Below are 20,296 nucleotides of genomic sequence, written 5' to 3' on the forward strand. Positions count from 1 at the left end.
GTGCCGTAAGACAACAACACACACTTACACTTACACTATAATTTTCTGCGCCTGAAAGCTTTCAGATTACACTCCGTCCTTAAACAGAAATTTGTTCCTTTATAAAAGGGAACGGTTTGATTCTGATTCCCCTCCCTTCAACAAAACAAATAAATCAATATTGATGTACCGCAGTAGTTTTGCTCCCGCGGTAAATCAATATTTTTTTCGATCCTCTCGAAAATCAAACTAATTTTGTTTGTTTATTTGTTTATTTTGTTTGTTTGTTGCTTTGAAAAAGCGAAGAAAATAATGCACGCGAATCCCGTGCGGTTAAGTGTTCCTTTTTGTCTTTGCAGGTTCCAGCTGAATTCCATCCAGGGCAGGGATGGTCTGCGGAAATTCAGTCTACAGAACACTGTCATCAAGAACACGTGTCCCCGACCTCCGCCTTGCCCGCCGACGAAGTACAGAACCTCCGATGGCAGCTGCAATAACCTGGAGAACCCCACCTGGGGAAAATCCTACACCACCTTCGCCCGCTTGATATCCCCGAGGTATTTCGACGGTGAGTGACCGCTCTCAATTCGGTTCTTCGTTGCGATTTCCACCGAAAATGGGATTCATCTGGACCCTGGCCCAATCCGTTGCGTCGAAACAAAATTCGGCCCGTTTCCCATCCGTTGCCGCGGATTCATTCACGAAGGAAACATTTTCCGCGATTCGGTCATCAGGTTTCTGGAATCTTTGATGCCAAGAATTTGTGTACAATAAAGATTTCTTCTTCTTGTGCTGAGGGGTTCAAAGATTTCTGCTTGATTCGAGGGAGGATCATTTCTCAGAGAGAGAGGGTGGAGGGACTTATTTTTGGAGGGAGTTCTGTTCGGTTGTCCCAATCGTTAAGTTCCGTAATGAAAGCACATTTTCACCCTTCCGAGGAAGAATCGCGTCTACACGCTGGGTCCTTCTCACCCAGGAAGGCCAAAGTTTTGTCAATTTCGTGCGGAAATTTCAGTACTTTCATTAATGCGGCATTAAATTGAGAAATTTTTAACAGAATTGAGGGAAAGAATAGCTTTCCGGCAAAAGTCGTAACTTGAAGGTTTTATTCCCGTGGCGTTACAGTAAGGGGCAATGGCAATTGGCGACTGACAGTGTCTGGATCCATGTGCCAGTACAGCAAAGTTTCCTTACCGTCTGGGTACTATGGATGGGATTTGGCGGGAGGGCACGCAACTAATGAAGAATTACTTTATTTTGTGTGCAGTCACCGGGAGGAGATGAGTCTGTTAAAAACTGCGCCCCCTCTCTCTGTCTCCTCCCACAATTATGAAAATAGGGGTAGCTTACCGTTGTCCAGACTAAAAGGTCAGCTACTTGTGGAGAACCGACAGAATGTTGCAGTACGGTTAGACACTCTTAGCTGGAAGGACGCCGCATCGACCCTCGCCAGGTCCTCACATGAAGAAGCTCTGTGCGACAACATCCTCTCCATGATGGGATTGTACGAGTAACCCTGCAAACATCTCGTGCGAAAGGTCAAAGCCCAAAGGTGAGCTAAAGACTGCAGAGATGAAGCTGGGTGTCCAGCACAACAAAGACAACGCCGACCCTTGAAGTAGTGAACCCCGCGGTTCGTCTCTGGAGCAAAGCTCTGCCATTCATTTTGTCACGCACTACGGTTTGTGTCTCACGTGGTTATGTGATTCGGGGTCTGCGGCTAAATAGTCCACGGGACCCAACCTATTGGTAACTGTGGGAAGCACGCTGATCAACTAGTGCGGCGTTCCCCAAAGTGTTGTACGCGTATCGCAGGGTTACGCGAAAGGGTTTCTAAGGGTACATTTTTGTTACTTTGCTTTATTGTAGTTTTATTAGTTGTAGGAAACAATCGATGGAAAGCGGGTTCAGCTCGTGGAATGAGCGGCTTCGTTGGATCGAAACTTAAACCCGAACCCTAAATTTATTCTTTCCACCTTTCGTCGAATTTTATTGGGTACATATGCGGATTGTGTACGTGACCCCCCCCCTAAAGTGTGCGCCCCTGTAAGTGACGAATGCAGTTTGCCGTTCCGTTCGTTGAAGTGCGAAAAGGGTTTCGAATGTGGAATTTCAAAAGCCATCTTTTTATTTCGGATCTCTTTTTGTATTAATTTTAACGCGCAATATTATAATTAGCGCGTGATAAAAGTGAAACGAGGCTCGCGTAATAATTTTCTATACTTTTATGACAGCCGGTCTACGCACACGCCCTCGCGGTAGCTCGGTGGATGTGAACACCGCCTCGGCCACGCTGGGGGTCAAAGTCCTCAATTCAGATTACGCACCGGAGTAGTCGGGCGAGGGTTGAAACAAAAACCGTTTCGGTTTCTGAAATAATTAATCGATCGATTGAGACACGCCCTTTTGTGTCGCTTCCGGATTCGAGTGATTTCTTTACATCTGAGCGATCGAAATACCGAATTCGTAAACAATTCTGGCTACGTTTCGGGAATTCACCGTTTCCCGGCTTCAGGCCTGCTTTAATTTTCGATCCTGGAGCGCAGTATTTCTCGGAAATACTGGCATTGCCCCCCCTTCCCCCCATTTTTTTCTTTTCTCTCGAAAATCTGTTTTTCCAATGAAATGAATCGCATTTTCGATAACTTTTTACGATTGCGTCTATTCCGCCGAGTGCAAATCGGCATTTTTTGATTTGTTCCTTAAATAAAAAAAAAAAGGAAGAAGAAAAGAACGCACTCGCGCTCAGCCTTAAACTTGCCGGTTAGATCTATCCCCCCCCCAGCCACGCAGAAGGAGACTCAACTTCCTTTCCATCCCTTTTATTTTCTTTTCGTAATTAGGAATCAACGCTCCCCGGATTGCGTACGACGGAGGACCGCTGCCCAGCGCCAGAGAAGTGTCTTTTCGGATATCTGCCGAAGTCGACATCCCCAACAAGATGTTCACGATTTTGCTGATGCAGTGGGCCCAGTTCCTGGACCACGACATGACGCTCACCGGACTGACGAGATGTAAGTAAGACATCCCTCCCCTCGACCTGATCCCGAGTAGTGCAGTGTAGGGTGCCCCGTCACTTACATAAAAAGGTGCGCAAATGAAGCACCCTCATCTGCCTCCTCCTCCCGTTGCATTTTTGCGATCTTTTACAAATGAATTATAAAATATTTTTGGTGACCTCGGTTTGTCCAATATTTTTAATTACTGCGAATAAAGACCGAAGTTGGAAATGTGGACTGTTTAACGAGCGAGCGTTATGTCTCATTAACGAGCGAGCGAATGCGAAATGGCGTTCTTTTGGATTCCACGAATACGTGGACGAAGGTTATTCCGGAGTAGAAGGGATGATGGAGGAAGAAGAAAAGTTGTTTCTCTGAAATTGGACAGTAAAAGATGCAGACTGGTTGTGTCACGTGTGCAGCATCTTTTAATGTCCAAATTCAGAGGAACTTTTCTTCTTCCTCCATCATCCCTTCTATTGCGAAATAACCATCGTCCACATATTCGTGACAGGTCATTAATTAACCGCCCTTTTTTTCAATGGAATCTGAGAGAGGTTATGGCAGCAATCCCTCCTTCCCTCCCCGGATGTGGACAAAAATATTCCTTAGTAAGACGGATCGGAGGTTCGTACACAATGAACACTGTTTACAAGGAAATAACACGACAGCTAAGGAGATCCTTTTTCTCTCAAATCAACGTAAGAAGCGTTTATTCTTATCTTATTATTTCTTCCTGGTGGGGAGGAGGGAGTTCCATCCCGTGAAGGGTAAAAAAAGGTAAAGTGCAGTCATTATCAACCCACTGCAGGATGGAAGCCTCCTCAACAACTCATGTTGAGGGTAATTGACCATAATCTGCCACGCTGGTGCAGTGCGGGTTGACAGATCGACCGTATTCAGCAGTCAGGGGCTTGATCCCAGGTCTACTCAAAGAGCGTATGCTACTGCACTCCCGCTCCTGACCACTCGGCTACAGGGGTACTTCTACCAAGTACACAGGGTAATTGTTGTTGTTATGTCTGGTGTTACTGTTGGTCGAGGAACTCTGACTGTCCTACAGGTGTTCAGGATTGCGACTTTCTCCAACGAACACCTACAAGGAGTTACGATTATTCCTTGTCCGTGTTCGCTGGGAGACCTATTGCTGCTAGGCTGTTATGCAAGGTCTTTGGCACCACACCAGTGGTTGACACGATGGTCGTTACTTGTTGCATATGTCACATCTCTTTGATCCCCTGTCTCTTTTCCCCATGGATTTTCTGGACATCGCTAGTATTGGGTACCGCTACGTCAATCAGATAGGTAGTCTTTTCCTTCTTGTCCACAAGGGATTCTGTTATCCAAGGGATGTTGTGCGGGATTCTCCTATCCGTTATTATGGCGCGGTCCCAGTACAGCTTGTGGGTTCGGGTGTCTAGTACTGCCTGGGTTTCATACTTGTAGTATGGTGTACACTTTCTTTGGTCAACTGGTATTTCCTCGCTAGCTTCTGGTGTATTATCCTGGCTACTTGTTCGTGTCTATCAGTGTAATCAGTGTGGGTGATCACCTTGCACCCCGCAGTTGTTATGTTCGATCGTTTCTGAGGCCAGGTGACATCGTCGACATGTGTCATCGGGTTGTTAAAATTAAAGAATCCCCTGGAGCCAGTTCTAAGGCTCGCATTGAAGAGAAATTTGAACAACAGGTACAATGAAGAATGCGCTCGCCATTTATTGGGAAAAAATAGTTACAAAATTTGTCACTGTATGGCGCGTAATTATGTTAGTTACGATTATGCAAATAACGTAAATAACTTACGTTATTTGCATAATCGTAAATGTAATATCTGTACTGGAACAGTGCTACAGAATATCTGTATCACTGTTCAAGTGATTGTTATTGCCACAACAAATCACTTGAACAGCACTACAATTGTTCAATGTGTCCTCCATTTTGGTGACTATCAGGTTCTCATTCGAAGAACAGCAGAACAAACATGACGTCTAATGTTAACCTTCCCGATACACCTGGTTCTTCAAAAAAACCCACAACCAGAAGTCGCATGGGGTTGAGGTCCGATGATCGTGGTGGCCAAGATGTCTGGAAACAACGGCTGATGATCCGTTCGTTTGTAAAGTGTTTCTTTAGAAATCTTTGGACACGACGGTGATGTGCCGTGGCGCACCATCTTGCAAGAATATGGTATCCTGAAGGCACCCACCTTGTTGCAGCTCTGGTATTGCGAAATTTGACAACATCTCATAATATCGCTGTCCAGTGACGGAACAGGTGCGGGGTCCACCGGTGTTACTGTTCAAAAAAAATATGGCCCAATCGTGAATGTGGCCGTAAATCCACACCACACTCACTTTTGGAGAATGCAACGGGACCTCTTGGAAAACTCGAGGGTTTTCTGTTGCCTAAATGCGACAGTTGTGCGTATTCACTTGTCCATTTAAGCATAAGTGGGCTTCATCACTCCAAAGGACGTTCCATGTCGAAGTGTAACATCCACTGTCAGAAACTGAAGTGCGCATATGAAACGAATATCTGCATCACCATCACCATTACGATTATGCTACAAATCACCCCTATTCTCATTTTCCCTTTCCCAGTGCTTGTCACACCAAACTGAGTGAACCTTGCACTATCCAACTGTGTCAACTGGATGCACTTGTAGCGCTGTTCAAGTGATTTATTATTATTATTGATAAGGCCTCCTCATCAAACCTTGGACATTCAACCCTCTATCAAATTGCACAAACATGATTGCCTACATGAACAGAATTTCCAGAATTGCGAATGTCTAACTGTGGAAGAAGTCTCAAATCATTGTTACCTTGGGTTATGGATCGACTACAGTCTAAGTTGGATAATGCATATAACAAACTTGTACAAAAAAATGAGATTTTATGTGTACTTTTTCTACTACATTAAGAATAAGTTAAATCTTAGAACAAAAGTAACCTTATATTATGCATTAGTGGACTCCCAACTCAATTATTTAGTAAATATATGGGCACGAGCAAATAAAACAGAAATAAGGGCAATAGACAACTTAATGAATAGGATTCTGAAACTTTTAATGGGGACAAACTCTTGGAATGACCTGCATAAGAGAAGGCAATTTTTGTTGAAACATAAAATATTGTATCCAGTTCAAAAACTAAAGTTAAATCTATTCTTAAAAAATCTTAACACTATTTTTGAAGAGTCGAATCTGCAAAGAAATGTCTCACATAATTTAAGGAACCCAAAAGCAATTACTTTGCCTCACCCTAGGATACTAAATAGATTTGGAGATAGGCACACAATGAATGTAATAAACAACTTGTTGGCTAGCATTGATTTCAGGCTCAGGAGAAGTTATCCCATCTCCAAATTAAAATTCCTAATAAGAAAATTCTTGATACTCAATGACACAGTAGATTAGAATTGATATGCAGATAAACTACCTCTGTTTACAGTGTGGAATATACTATGTGTAGTGACTTCATAGTCTTTTCTGTAAGATAACAAATTTGTACAAAACTTGTAAAGGAAGAACTACAACTTGTCAAGAAATTTACTTTTCTTAACAAGTTCATTTATTGTAAACGAATTCTCTTGATAAATAAATTGTATTGTATTATTATTATTATTTTCTCCTAAGAGACACCCCCTTACAGCTTTTAACCAGGGGTGCACATTCATATATACAAATATAAGTTATATACATAATTATCCATTTATAATTTATACAAATCATCGTCTTTATAAATTACACATTTTCTAAATTATACATTATCTAATTAATTATATTATACACATCATTGCCTTACTTTACATGACAGGCAGATAAAGAGAGCACAAACATAATTTGCAATTTTACCAAGAATTAATGTGTTCACTTCTACAGCACTATTTACATCGAGAAAACAGAAAGACAAGACGTCCAATATCAACGTAACAGGAGCACCAGTGTTGAGCAAAAACAGTCCCGACCAGTTCATTCTTCATTTCCTGCATTCTCTTTTGTTTTCATCTGTGGGCTTCACTCAACATTTATAGGTGGAGTAATTGCCTTTTGAAACACTTCAGTCCTGTATATCTTCTCTGCGCAAAGCCTTTCTGGGTCTGCTCGAAGATCGTTGAACATCTTAATGGTGTTCAAAGGAAAAAATCGCCGAAGGCTTCCCAGCTGCGTGAGCGCGCTACTGATTGGAGGGATGGTGTTCTATTCGCCCACCTTTGCGTCATGAGGGGCCGAGTCAGTAGTTTGTCAGTTTTCGGCGAGTCGAGTCTCCCGGGCAGCAATTTTGCAAGCGTGAGAATGTTCTTGGTGACAATTATGTGAGACCAAGGCGTGACATCCAAGTTGGCATATAAAATGGTTCTTGAGATTGTAAATGGCTTCGTAGTGATCCTGTTTAACCATCTCAGCATCCAGTACTCTAAACCCAGCGAAAGCCTCGATGGTAGCATCTGGGGCAGAAGACCAAATCTGAGATGCGTACAGAGGGATAGGATATTTGTATTTCCACAGCGCCATATAGTGACAATTTTTTTTAACTATAGTAACTTTTTTTTTTTTTCCAATAAATGTTGAGCGCATTCTATATACCTGTTGTCCAAATTCGAGTTGCAATGCTCGTACTGTCTAATGCATACATTAGGGATACATTAGAACTCGCTCCAGAGCCCTCTCTGCATAGGGATAATTTAATTTTAACAACCCTATATTTTCTGTAGTTCTCCTAGTTGGTTACGTGGTCTTGTGTGGCGAGTATCAATCCCTCAGTCTCGGAGAAGAGCGTCCCATTGGTCAGCCTTGCATGGAAGCCATTTTATCCACGTCGTCTTGATGGAGATCATTGTAGTGTCTGTCCTGGTGTGGCATTTTTTCCACCATCTTCTCTTTGCTGCTTCTGTCGGTGTGGGTGTGGTCTCCTTGTTGAGGTTGACTGTTGTGTGCCGTTTGTCTGTCTTTCTTATGATTTGGTAGATTGGCGCTGTTTTCCAGGAAGTATCTCTCGCGGTAGCACAGTTGGTAGGATCGCCTTCCTCCCCTCACCGGTTGGGAAAGATCCGAAACTAAAATAAACTTCAATGCTCCCTGTAGACAAGTCAGGAACCGCACACTGTTTCGCCTTGACTCTGCCACAACGGACCTTATGAAGTTCAGTCCACTGAACAGAATCAGCAAATCAGCAAATGACTCTCTCATTGACTTCTTTGACAACTCCCAGTCACTGATGAACCCCATCCACAAATTTGCCTCTTCACTTCAAATGCCAAATGACTAGCTCTCATTTAATTATTGTAGTTTATTATTTTTCTATTCTTTAACTGATTAATTATTACTTGTTTTAGCGGTAACTTAACTTAATGCAATTCTCTTTTGTACATATGCTTTTAATGTTTGAATCTATATCAATGTTTATCTTCCTGTTAGATTTCATATTATTGTTCTGATCTCAGATACACTCTGAATGGTTACCTGTTGTGTATCTTGTTATTAATAAAATAAAAATAGAAATTCCTGTCGATGACGTGAGGGATTTTTATGCACTTTTTTCACAATGTGGCTGAGTTAGTCGGTCTCAGGCGAGGAAAGCATGGTTTTTCGTCCAGCAAGCAGAAAATTGACCACAGAACGCACGCGATTTACTAAAAATTTGCACGGAACAATACGGCTTTAGTCGCTGATGCTCCTTTTTATTTCATTGATCGAAGGGTTGAGGCGTCACTCTGAGAATGCCCTCTATGAGAATACACACTCTGCTGCACCGTTTACGGAATTCCGGGCGCTGTTTTGCTATTTGATTTTTTTTTTTTTTTTTTGGGAGCATTAGCAACTAAGGCCATATTGCTCCGGGATATGCGGTGGTCATTCCCTGACCTTTCCGTATCCTGCGTATTTGGTGGTGACGGGCTCGAACCCCGGTCTAATCAAGAAGCGAGTGCTACGCACTGCTGCTCCTTCCCACCTGACTACGGAGGCTCCAACGGTGTTTTGCGCTGAAATAGGAAACTGTGGTTTCATTGCGGTGCAAGAGGGGAAACTACGTTTTGTGGCATCACCCGTGCGTGCACTGGCGTAGCCTCGAACTCAGATGTGACGAGAGGAATTTTCGAGGTAATAGCGAAATTTATCGTTGGAAAGAGAATGGAGTTTGCAATAACGCCAAAATAAATTGCCGTGTTATGCGCATGCGTTAACACTTTCTGTTCTTTGCAGCTCGTAAAGGAAAAGGAATCCGCTGTTGCGCGGAAGAGATTCAGAGGAACCCCCGATTGATGCATCCGGCCTGTTTTCCGATCAGTATCCCGAAGAATGACCCCTTTTACGCCCAGTTTGGAGAAAACTGCATGGAATTCGTCCGTTCCCTCGCCGCACCCCGGCCTGATTGCACATTTGGTGAGTCCAAAACATTCTTCGTCAAAGCTTTCCTCGTTTTGTCCTATGAACTTCCCCTTACTTCGGAGGGGGGGGCGTTGCTTTGTTGTTAAGAAATGTGTGACCTCACGTGAGTTGATCGCTCGTTTCCTCGCTTACTGTTTCTGCCAAAACGAAGGGGGATTGCTGAAAAACTTCTTTTCCCCCAGAAAAGAATATTAACTCTGGAATTTTGGCGCCCCTAATTGTTACAAAACCGGTGACGCTACACCTGATAGACGTAAGCTATCTGTTAATTTCTGGAAAAAGTTTGAGGTTTTTTTTTTTTTTTTTTTTTTAATTCTGCTTTTGCAGTTTGGCAGAACAATAATTAATGTGTTTTTTTTTTTTGTTTTTAGTTTTTCCAAAAAAACTTAAAACATTTAAAGAAAGGTGTTTTTTACACAATTTACTTTAAAAAAATATGAAAAATTCTACTACAAATTAAAGAGACGTAAAATATGAAGATGAAACTTATTTTCTTCCACTTTTTTTCTAGTTTTAAAAACCGTCGATCGAGTAACTTTAAACGTGTATAAATTTCAGCTTATTGTTTGTAAAATGTATTTTAATACTTTTAAAAAACATTCGGAAGCTCTTTAACAGTTTAGAAAGTATTGTTTACTTCCCTATTCCAATATTTTTAAAACGTATTTGAAATTTGATCCACCGAGAATCGCGCAACATTTGAATCTTGTCAACCACCGTCCCTAGTGGATATCGCCTCCGTGTTTTCCTCGTGATTATTGAAAACTAATAGCAAAACGAAATAATCTTTTGAAAAACACCGAAATATGAGACTATCGATGTCTGTGGAGGCCCTGGGACAGTTTATTGAAGTGTCCTTGCTCGCAGCAGAACAAATTGTGCACAACGAGTTGCAGCGGTCATGAATTTCCAAACGAAAGAGCCTTCAAAGGTTCTTTAATTTATGGAAAACAGTCATAAATTGCGTAGAGGGCGCTTTTCTTTGTAAAGGAGTCTGTAAAACAGACATTTCAGCATTTCAACTGTCTGTCTTTCAGTCCTTTTTAAATTATTCTATTTATTTCAATTCTATTTGAATTACCCTATTTATTCCAATCATATTTAAATATTTGCATATTATGTTTGGACGTGACGGGTAGGTTGCAACACAAAATGTGTTTTGTATCATATTATTGTTGCAATAAAGATTCTTCTTTTTCTAACGACGACGGACTTCTCTCGCAGGACCTCGTGAGCAGCTGAACCAGCTGACCGCTTTCTTGGACGGCTCGATGATCTACGGCTCCACCGAAGAACAGAGCGAGGCTCTGAGGAGTTTCCAGGATGGTAAGTTCTCTTCTAAGATTACTCGCGGGTTGCGTAAATAGGTTTACTATGTTTCAAAAGTTAATGCGAAGTTCGTTAGCCGCTGCTCCTGAGGAACGTTTCCAGTTACTGCTTTTAAGGGTTTGGCCGCCAAAGGTGTCCTTCGTCAGACATTTCGTTCAACCGAAACAACAACAAATTCAGGCTGATCCTTTTAAACAAAATAATTTAAATTATTGTGAAACGCATTTGTTCTAACTGGAAAATGCAGTCATCTGTAATATGTTGAATGCAACCGTTGCGGTAAAAAAGGGCGTTTCTGGGTTTTAAATTGTTCGAAACTGCTCTTAGCGCTGAACGAGAAACACTTCTATGCTCTTAAGATGATCGTGTTTCTTTGCTTAAGACATGGAGAATGGAAATTTCAGTTTAAGGTTACTTAGAAATCTGAATGTGCTCATTAAAGTTTGGGACCCACAGACCGGTCCCTTTCGAGAGGATAGTTCAAATAGTTCTTTTCTTTTAAGTTAAAGGGGGCGCAGTTTCAGTTCAATACGTTTGTTCCTTTTTGGTTCACTTGGGAGATAACTGCAAAAGGGGGGGCGGCAAAGGCTTTTTGCAGAGATGTTCCCTTAGAAAAGAAATACAACAATTTATGCAGTTCTCAAATTGTACACGCACTGCACGAACAGACAAAGTAAATTGGTTTATGTATTTTAGGTTTTTCTTGATCTTGCTCTCTTGGTCTTGCTCTCTTCAGTTTTACGTTATTCCTTTTTCTGTCGTTGCGAAAAACGATTTGAAGAGAGGAGGGGACGGGACGTCCGCTTTCTTCGGAGCAGCGGCACATCCAGGCTCAGCTAATAGGACCTGGGTCCCCTTCAGTACAGGGACACCCCAAATACCTCTCGTATTTTTTTTTTTTAGTGTTTTATTATTAATTCATAAAACTCTTTATTTATTATTTACAGTACATACAAAAGGCACTTTTGGCATTCGAATTTTTAAATGATTAACTGTTATTAGAACCTGGAAGTAGCTTTTCAACTAAAATCCTCTACAAATCGCGATGTTAATGACAGCGGATACTGCACTTGCCTTGACAGGACCCTATCGTTCAAACAACGCTTGAACGACATTCTGAAATATGTTCTTAAAATATTGTGGCGACACTGATTGTTATCTTTATTAAAACTAACAAATGGGACATCGGTGAGAGAAGAGTTAACAGCTCCTCTTAATTGACCGATCCTCTTATTCAGGAAGTGATCACACATCGGTTTAACTGATTGTGATATGCACGTTATAGTAAACCTACAAAGGGACCCACTAAGAACGTCAGCCCTGGGTCTCCAAGATCCTAGATTCGCTCCTGCTTCAGAGCATTGTAAACAAAGACGCCTTGAGCTTTATAAAGGAGTTTGTACATGCTGAGGACTCCCCCTTTGTTCTATCTTGCAGTCACTGACTTCTTCTGGGGAAGGTCTAAATCTCCTGGCATTTACTGCCTTGAAGGGAATTTGTCACTCACCATTCTAACACTTTATTTAATATGGGAGGACAAATAAAGATTATTCATTTAAATTTGAAAAGCACACATCCGTTGACAGTTGAGTCAATTCTTGCGAGGCTTCTTGGCAGGCAGGCAGTCTCCCATGAGATTATTTCGTAATTGAGGTGAGGTTGAATTAATGAAAGAAAGCCTAATCTGAAAAGGGAATCCGGAGAGAGAGGTTCGGCCAAGGATCCCTGCAAGTGATTAAATCTTGTTGCGTATGGCGATCACTTTTTTATCTCAACTGAGTCTACTTTTAAGGCCAAATTCCCAGAAATTTGGTTTCACTCGCTCTTCTCAGTAACTTTTCCTCATGTACTCTTTCGAAGTCAATATTTAGCGGTTTGTTTTTGGTTCTAAAGAAACCAAAAGCATGATATGCTCGGAATTTTTTGGATTAAGTACGGGTTGGTTTTTTACGAAGCCAATTATGCGTTACCCAGACTGTTGGAGTGGGTTAGGATCTTCATCTGTGATTAGAATGGTGTGATTAGTGTTAACAGCATACGTGATGACACTTCCATTCTGTTTTCCATCCTGTTTCATTTTTATTCCATTGTTTCCGTCTACCCATGTACTGGAAAAAGATAAGTCGAAGAAGGGAGCCTTGAGATACTCCCGTGAAGAAATAACAAATATTCAAATAAGACCGATTTGTTTTCACAAAAAGAACGTGGGGTAAGATTACCTTCGAGGAGAAGGTTAAGTTTGCTTCTGAAGCCAAGATTGTTTTGTTGAGGAGCTGATTGTGACAACAATTGCAAGATCAGTGGGTCATTCATTTGGGGGGGGGGGGTGCTGTTGATGGTTTGCCTTCTTAGGTTCAACGAAACACGCGAGTCTGACACGAAGAATTGTTTTCAAATAGTTTTGCTAGAAGTGAGATGAGAACCATTGGACGAAAGTTATTGATCAAGTTGCTCTCTGTCTATCTCTCTGGAACAAGGACAATTCACTGTTTTTTTAAATTGTGAGGGAAGTTTACCGGGATGAAAGGAAAGATTGAATATATATTTAAGTGGTACCATAATGAGATAAGGGTATTTTTTTTTTTTTAAGCACAGAAACGTTTCATTTCAAATGTAATGAAGAAAATACCTCCCTTCCCCCCGAAACAACCAGACAGGATGGAATGGTCTGGATTCAAATCTCATCAAACAGTTGAGGAATTTTAGCGGACTTCATTGAAACACGCGGCTGAGTTAGTCAGTGACGCAAACTTTTTTTTTCTTCTTGAAACTCTGGATTTTCGTTCAGTAGGCCGACTGAAGAATACACGAGAATATAAACATAATATGCTAGTGCCTGATAGCCTTAGTTGCTTTGGCGCTTAACGCACTAAAATAAAGGTCATTTATTAACCGAACTTGAGACAGATGATCCTGATCTTATCGGAGAAGAAGCCTTTTATTCTCGACGGAGAAATTATCTGACCGCTTACAACGCGTCTTTTTCGTAATGGAAGTCTTCCAACGTGCCACAGAAACACACTACATCGCCTTAGCAGCCTTTGTTCCATTGGGCAGAACATCGGTCAATTGGCCTACTTTATTTAAGCGGTCAGTGCAATGAAATTTTGCGGTCTTCAATTATATGGATCCCCCAACCAGCTGTCCACTCCACTTGGAAGCTTCTTTTGTTCTTCCTTCGAGGTTACATTTTAAAGTTCGGTTCCTCCCTTATCAGAAGCTCCATCTGGTTCAATCCCCGGATGCAGAGTTGTTTAAAATGTTAGGTGATAAAAAGTATAGACGGCTCATCCTAGATCTGCACGTGGTCTCCACACCCATCAGGTGAGGTTGCTTGACGGAAAACCGAATTCGAGGAAACTTATTTTATTTTATTTTTTAAGTGAAGCTGCGTGTTATTTATTTATTTATTATATTTCCTGGGAGATGATATCCCTGTCTGGCTTTAGAAAACCCTGGCTGAAGGGTCTTCTAAAGTGGAAGTACCCGCGTGTGCACGTGCACCTTACATCGTGTTTATTTATTCGTTCTCTCTTTGCAGGGAAGCTGAAGTCGAGCGTGGTGAACAGGGAGGAGCTGCTGCCGGGCGATTCTTACGTGGAGGAGGCGTGTCTCGCGTCCGACCCGAACATCTACTGTTTCAAAGCAGGTACGTTTCGCCCGACGAGCCAGCAACGAGTGAACCCCGTTGCTGGAAAATATTGACGCGGCGATTTCTTCGCCTTTCTTTTCGGTACAAATTTCGAGACGTCAGCACTTTAGAAACGCGACTGAACAAACGATCGCCGGCGTTGAACTCCGACCATTCGGATGAACGACGCCACAATTTTATTTTTTTTTATTTTTTATTTCTCTTAGGAGAACACCCGGTTACAGCTACTGGCTAGAGGGTGATCATACATATACAACTATGTTACAATTAAAAAATACATAATATCTGATTTACAAGTACACTTTATCTGGAATATTTGCGTTATTAATTACCCGCAAAGGCTTTTACTACCGTAAACTGGTAAGAAACATAATACCATGACAATTGAAGCATATCTTCTGCTTAAACACACACAAGGGGGAGTTTCACCATATTTACATAAACACAAATATTTACAGCCAGACAACGTACAGCATATGAAACAACACGGGAGGGGGGGGGTGGACATGAACGCGATACAGCAAAATAAAAATTTGAAAGTTCAATTTTCCAGCAGTCGTCTTCTTCTGTGGGGATTACATTTGGGTGGGTTGGGTGGGGTGGGTAGAAAAATACTAACACCTATTTCTTGATGAGGTCGGGTTTCCTAAATCCCAGTGGCTTGTGTCTGGCCGAACAAGGTGCTGGAACTGTATCCTTAATTACATCTGTATTTGCAAGTAAGAGTTTCTGAGAACTTCCTTTCTGTAGGATTTGCAAGTGCAGAGCTTTTCAGGATTGATATTGAGGTTGTTGAATAGCTGGATGGTGTTTGCTGGAAAAAATCTTCCGAGGCTATCCAACTGCGTAAATGCCGCTTTCAGTCGTGGTTCCTTATCTGCAACTCGTCTTGGTTTTTCGCCGGGTATTTTTATCCACTCTCGGGCTTTCGGTGCATCCAGCCGTCCCTCCCGTTAAAAGCTGAGCGAGGGTCATTATGTGTTCCCCTTTTGTTTGGCCCCTGATGTCGACTCATACCGATATCTCCATCTGCTATCTCCTATGAGGTGCATAACGGCACGTCGCAGGCAAATCGACGAACTGTCTTCACAAGAAAATGCAATACCGAACAATAATTTGGCGCTGAAATTTTCTGACTTGTGTGAATATGCTTAAATATGTGCTTTGTACATATGAACGTGTACGTACCTTGGTGTACTGTCTGCCTCACAACTATGTACATACTCATATCTATTGAATGGCTAATGCTACGTTTTTAATTGTTATGTAATATTTTATACTGCACAAATTTTTATACTGTACATATTTTTATATTACCCTATATCATTGTCAAGCCCCTGGCCTCCTGGCTGTGGCGGGCACATTATTGTATCTGTATCTTTACTGTACAATAAAGATTTTCTTCTTCTTTCTTGACGTGATTATTTGTCTCCAAGGTGTGACCTCTAAATTGGAGTATAGTATAGCTCTTGAGATGGTAAAAGGCTTAGCTGAAATTCTGTTCAGCTATCTCAAGAGCCAGTATTCGAGGCAGTATTCGGCAGCTGAAGACCAGATATGTGCAACGTATAGGGGAACAGGAGTAACACATCTGTTGATGTATTGCTTCATCAGACCGGGGTCTCTAATACTGGTGGGTGAGCTCATGCCTGGTTACCTAAAGCGCCGCGTATGTTTTGTTACGGATGTATGCGAAGTGCGGGCGGAAGGTCAGGCCTTCGTCCCACTTGAGACAACAATGTCCAAGAGCGAGGCAAAAGTCGCTTCGTGTCGGGCAGCACGTTAAACTCCGGGGGATGTCAGATGCGATTAGGAGCGGCCAATGAGAAGTGCGCCCCCTTCGGTTATAAACGGACTGCCCGTCCGATAAGCGCGAGTTTGATTTGGCAAAAGGAAAGCTGCAGGGGATTATCCACTGAATGCGAACCCCGGAGTATGATCGCATAATCGACAATCGGCACGTGTTTGTATCATCTGACTCCGTCCCACTGGGTTCAGTCCTTCCCTTTTCCTAGAGACTGTGACAGCTGCTACATAGGAGAGACATCAAGACGTCTCCAAGATCGCCTTACGGAACGTGAAAGAGCAATCCGGCTTGCCAAAACTGACCAGTCCGCAATCGCGGAGCATTTCTGGGCCACCAATCACGATCCCAAACGTCACTTCGGAATAGTAGACCACTCACGACACTTTCACCACCGCCTATGGCTTGAGTCACTTAACATATTAAACAATCCAAAGGCCATAAACTGCTGCAAAGGCATACGTCTGCACCCCATCCTAGAGACAACCATTTTAACGCTGGACTAAAACAGCGCACGTCCATGCGACAACAGTAGGAAAGCAGCTTGGAGGAATAACGTGCCTCACTCTCAGCTCATTGCACTTATCCGGTGTATTCAAATCAAATTATCAGTTGAAAAAGAGACGCTACAGTCTCGAAAAGCTTCTTGTATATTTTATTGTATTATATTAAACTGAGTTATCATTGTATATATTTTTCATACCTCTAATCTTATTAGCTGAATCCTCTAAGTGGACTGAGAAATTTAATTTTTCATCTATTGTCCATCCCAAGTATTTAAAGCAAAGGAGTTTGATCCGGTCTCATATTGTTATTGTTTTGATGGCGGTTTTACGGTTGGTGTGTTGCATTGCGGTTATTACGAGTCACAACTCTTTATGATAAACCCCTAGCATTGTCGCTGTTGTGGGTATTATTGCATCAGGCAATCATGTAACCAATCACTGCCTGCAATAAAGATATTTAATTTTCCCAACCCCAAAGACCAATTTCAAGAATCCAGAAATTATTCAGTACGATTGGCTGTTTGTTACAATATGCCCCATCTGGTGTTTTTCACAGCACAGCAGAGCGTGGTGTATTTGGTGTGATGTTCTTTGTATGACATGCGATGCTGTGTGTCAGATCTGTTTTTAAAATTTCGAACTCTTGGGGGACGTTCATAGTTAAAGGAGCCCTTGAACAACACCATCTTAGTCTTATTAATGGACGTACGTAGCTTATTTGTTAAAGTCCATATGGGTAGATCTTCCCCTACTTTTTGAACTCTATTCTGCAACGTCAATCTTGAAGAGCCAGGAACGCAAATAGCTAAATCATCTCCATTAAGCTATTGCACGACACTGCTCAAGCTCCCGAGAGAGCCATCGATCCAACACTCGGGTCCCAGTGCAGGGCCCCGCGGTCATCCACGGTACATCGCAACATTATAAATAAGGTGGTGTGCTCTCACAGAGATTTTTATGTAAGAAAACTAAGTGCCAGATGAACAACATAACCTAACACTGTACTACACACGCACATCTTATCTGACATTTTCAGAGTTTGCATTACATCACGACGCGGAGTTTCGGGGGGTTAAATCCCTAGTGTCGCTGGACAGAAAACACTGTCCGCTGTATTCTACCTTTACTCGCTAGTGCGGCGTTCCTTTTCCTTCAGTTAATCGCCTCATTAGCCACTTAATCCATCGGCTATGAAATTGTTTTTTCTCTTTCACTAATCCGAATGTTGCACGGATTTTCACGCAAACGACTGCATTATTATTATTATTATTATTATTATTATCTGTTTATTTCTCTTTCGAGACACCCATAAACAGCACGTGGCTAGAGAGTGGTTACATTATATCAGTATTTACAAGCATGTTTACATGAACTTATTTACAAATTTTGGAGATGCAAAAACACAGAATATGTGGTTAATGAATTAATTGTTAAGTTGGTTTAATTAATTGAGAATGGTTGTTAAATGCTAAATATTATTATATAGTATGAATCAGAGCTGTAATACTCAATATGTTCTACGTTGATAATGATATTAGTAAATTAATAAGAGGAGTTTACCTCAATATAGTACGTGGAACACTTCCGTATGATACCCTCCAGAAATTAAAACGGAAAAAACGAAAAAATCGACAACTTACCGGTACATTAAAGTAAAATATAAATAATTAAAGTAAATTATAAATAATTAAATAATCAATTTAACACAATTCAAAATCAATTCAAAACAATTAAAATTCAAATTAACGCAATTAAAAGAATCTAACGAAAATATTCAAAACGATTTTCCTTCCTGAAGCTGACAATGCTTTTCGACCGACTGTCGTGATCACAGGAATGAAAATTATCGAATCAGCTAAACCTGCACCTTAAATAGTGATTGTGTCTTCGCGCATGCGCGTAAAGGTCCACGCATCGGAGATCAAATATGGCCGCCGAACATTAACAGAATTCTCGTGTAATTTAATTTCAACGGTTTCTGCAATTAATAGTCGCGTATAATTACGTTGAACGTTAAGTATTTTGGCCTCGTTAAATAAAAAAGTATGTTTTTCGTTAATGGCATGAAAGGCTAATTCTGACGCTGCTGAACGAGAAGCACGAACTGAGGCTTCGTGTTGATTTACACGGATATTAAGAGAAAACCGCGTGGAACCCTGATACTTTTTTATTTAACGAGGCCAAAATACTTAACGTTCAACGTAATTATACGCGACTATTAATTGCAGAAACCGTTGAAATTAAATTACACGAGAATTCTGTTAATGTTCGGCGGCCATATTTGATCTCCGATGCGTGGACCTTTACGCGCATGCGCGAAGACACATAATCACTATTTAAGTTGCAGGTTTAGCTGATTCGATAATTTTCATTCCTGTGATCACGACAGTCGGTCGAAAAGCATTGTCAGCTTCAGGAAGGAAAATCGTTTTGAATATTTTCGTTAGATTCTTTTAATTGCGTTAATTTGAATTTTAATTGTTTTGAATTGATTTTGAATTGTGTTAAATTGATTATTTAATTATTTATAATTTACTTTAATTATTTATATTTTACTTTAATGTACCGGTAAGTTGTCGATTTTTTTCGTTTTTTCCGTTTTAATTTCTGGAGGGTATCATACGGAAGTGTTCCACGTACTATATTGAGGTAAACTCCTCTTATTAATTTACTAAATATTATTATATAAATTATTAAATTAGTCTTATTATATTTATACTTGCCGATACACATTACCAAAGATTTCTGTCCTATACATTTTGTCTGTACATAGTTTCTCTGGATCTATATTTAAATCACTAAAATAATTCACAGTATTTGCTGGGAAAAATCTCCCCAGAGAGTCCAATTGAGTCAGTTGGCACTTGAGACTTGGTTCTTCCCTCTTTATTCTTGGTCGTGTCATCCGGGGGCGAGTGATCACGTTTCCCACTTTCGGCGAATCTATTCTCTCCGTTAGTAGCTTTGCCAGAGTTAAGATGTTTCTGGTTATGATGATATACTTCCAGGGTAATCTGGATACACCCTGGAAGTATATCATCATAACCAGATTACATGTACAAATCAATCATTCTACCTGATGTCACTCTACAGCCCTCCCTCAAGTAACATCAATGAAGCACTAAACTTTTTGGAATTCGCCCTGAATTTTATTGGCTCCAAACAACTCCTGGTTGCATCTGACTTGAACGCAAAATCCCCCTTCTGGCACAGTGCAGTTGCCAATGGCCGTGGCCAGCTTCTTGAGGACTTCATCCTCAGCCAAAATCTTATTATCCATAACCAGCCTAGCCAGTTCACTACTTACTCTAGCTCCACCGGTGAATCTAATATTGATTTAACCCTCTCTACAAAAGACCTACGTCAGTCAGTTAGTTGCTGGAAGGTAACTCCGGATCTGACTGTTAGCGACCATAGAGCCATACTGTTCCATCTTGACTTGGTTCCACCGAGAAACAACAACAGAGCAAGGCCAACTGACTTCATTAGATTCTCTTCGAGAAACGTCAATTGGGAAGCATATGACAGCTCCATAGAACTGGACTTTCCAAATCCAGACCCATCACAGATGGACTCGCTAAATGCACAGGACTTGACCACCTTTATCCAGCACTCCGTACTCAGAGTCTCATACAG

At 41.3% G+C, this 20,296-nt stretch overlaps 1 protein-coding gene across 1 annotated transcript in view; it reads left to right on the top strand.

Moving 5' to 3' along the window:
* Nucleotides 1-20,296, top strand: part of LOC150081144 (immunomodulatory peroxidase-like) — a 148,875-nt gene that overhangs the window by 82,997 nt on the left and 45,582 nt on the right. Inside the window, exons 6-10 of the mRNA XM_090381387.1 lie at nt 339-547; nt 2,823-2,993; nt 9,184-9,363; nt 10,594-10,695; nt 14,240-14,347. Of these exons, the coding sequence (XP_090237513.1) occupies nt 339-547; nt 2,823-2,993; nt 9,184-9,363; nt 10,594-10,695; nt 14,240-14,347 (770 nt within the window). The remainder of the gene's footprint in view (nt 1-338; nt 548-2,822; nt 2,994-9,183; nt 9,364-10,593; nt 10,696-14,239; nt 14,348-20,296) is intronic.

This window comes from Mastigoproctus giganteus, chromosome 9, assembly GCF_048544385.1.
Source record: "Mastigoproctus giganteus isolate SK-2022 chromosome 9, ASM4854438v1, whole genome shotgun sequence".
Taxonomy (NCBI): domain Eukaryota; kingdom Metazoa; phylum Arthropoda; class Arachnida; order Uropygi; family Thelyphonidae; genus Mastigoproctus; species Mastigoproctus giganteus.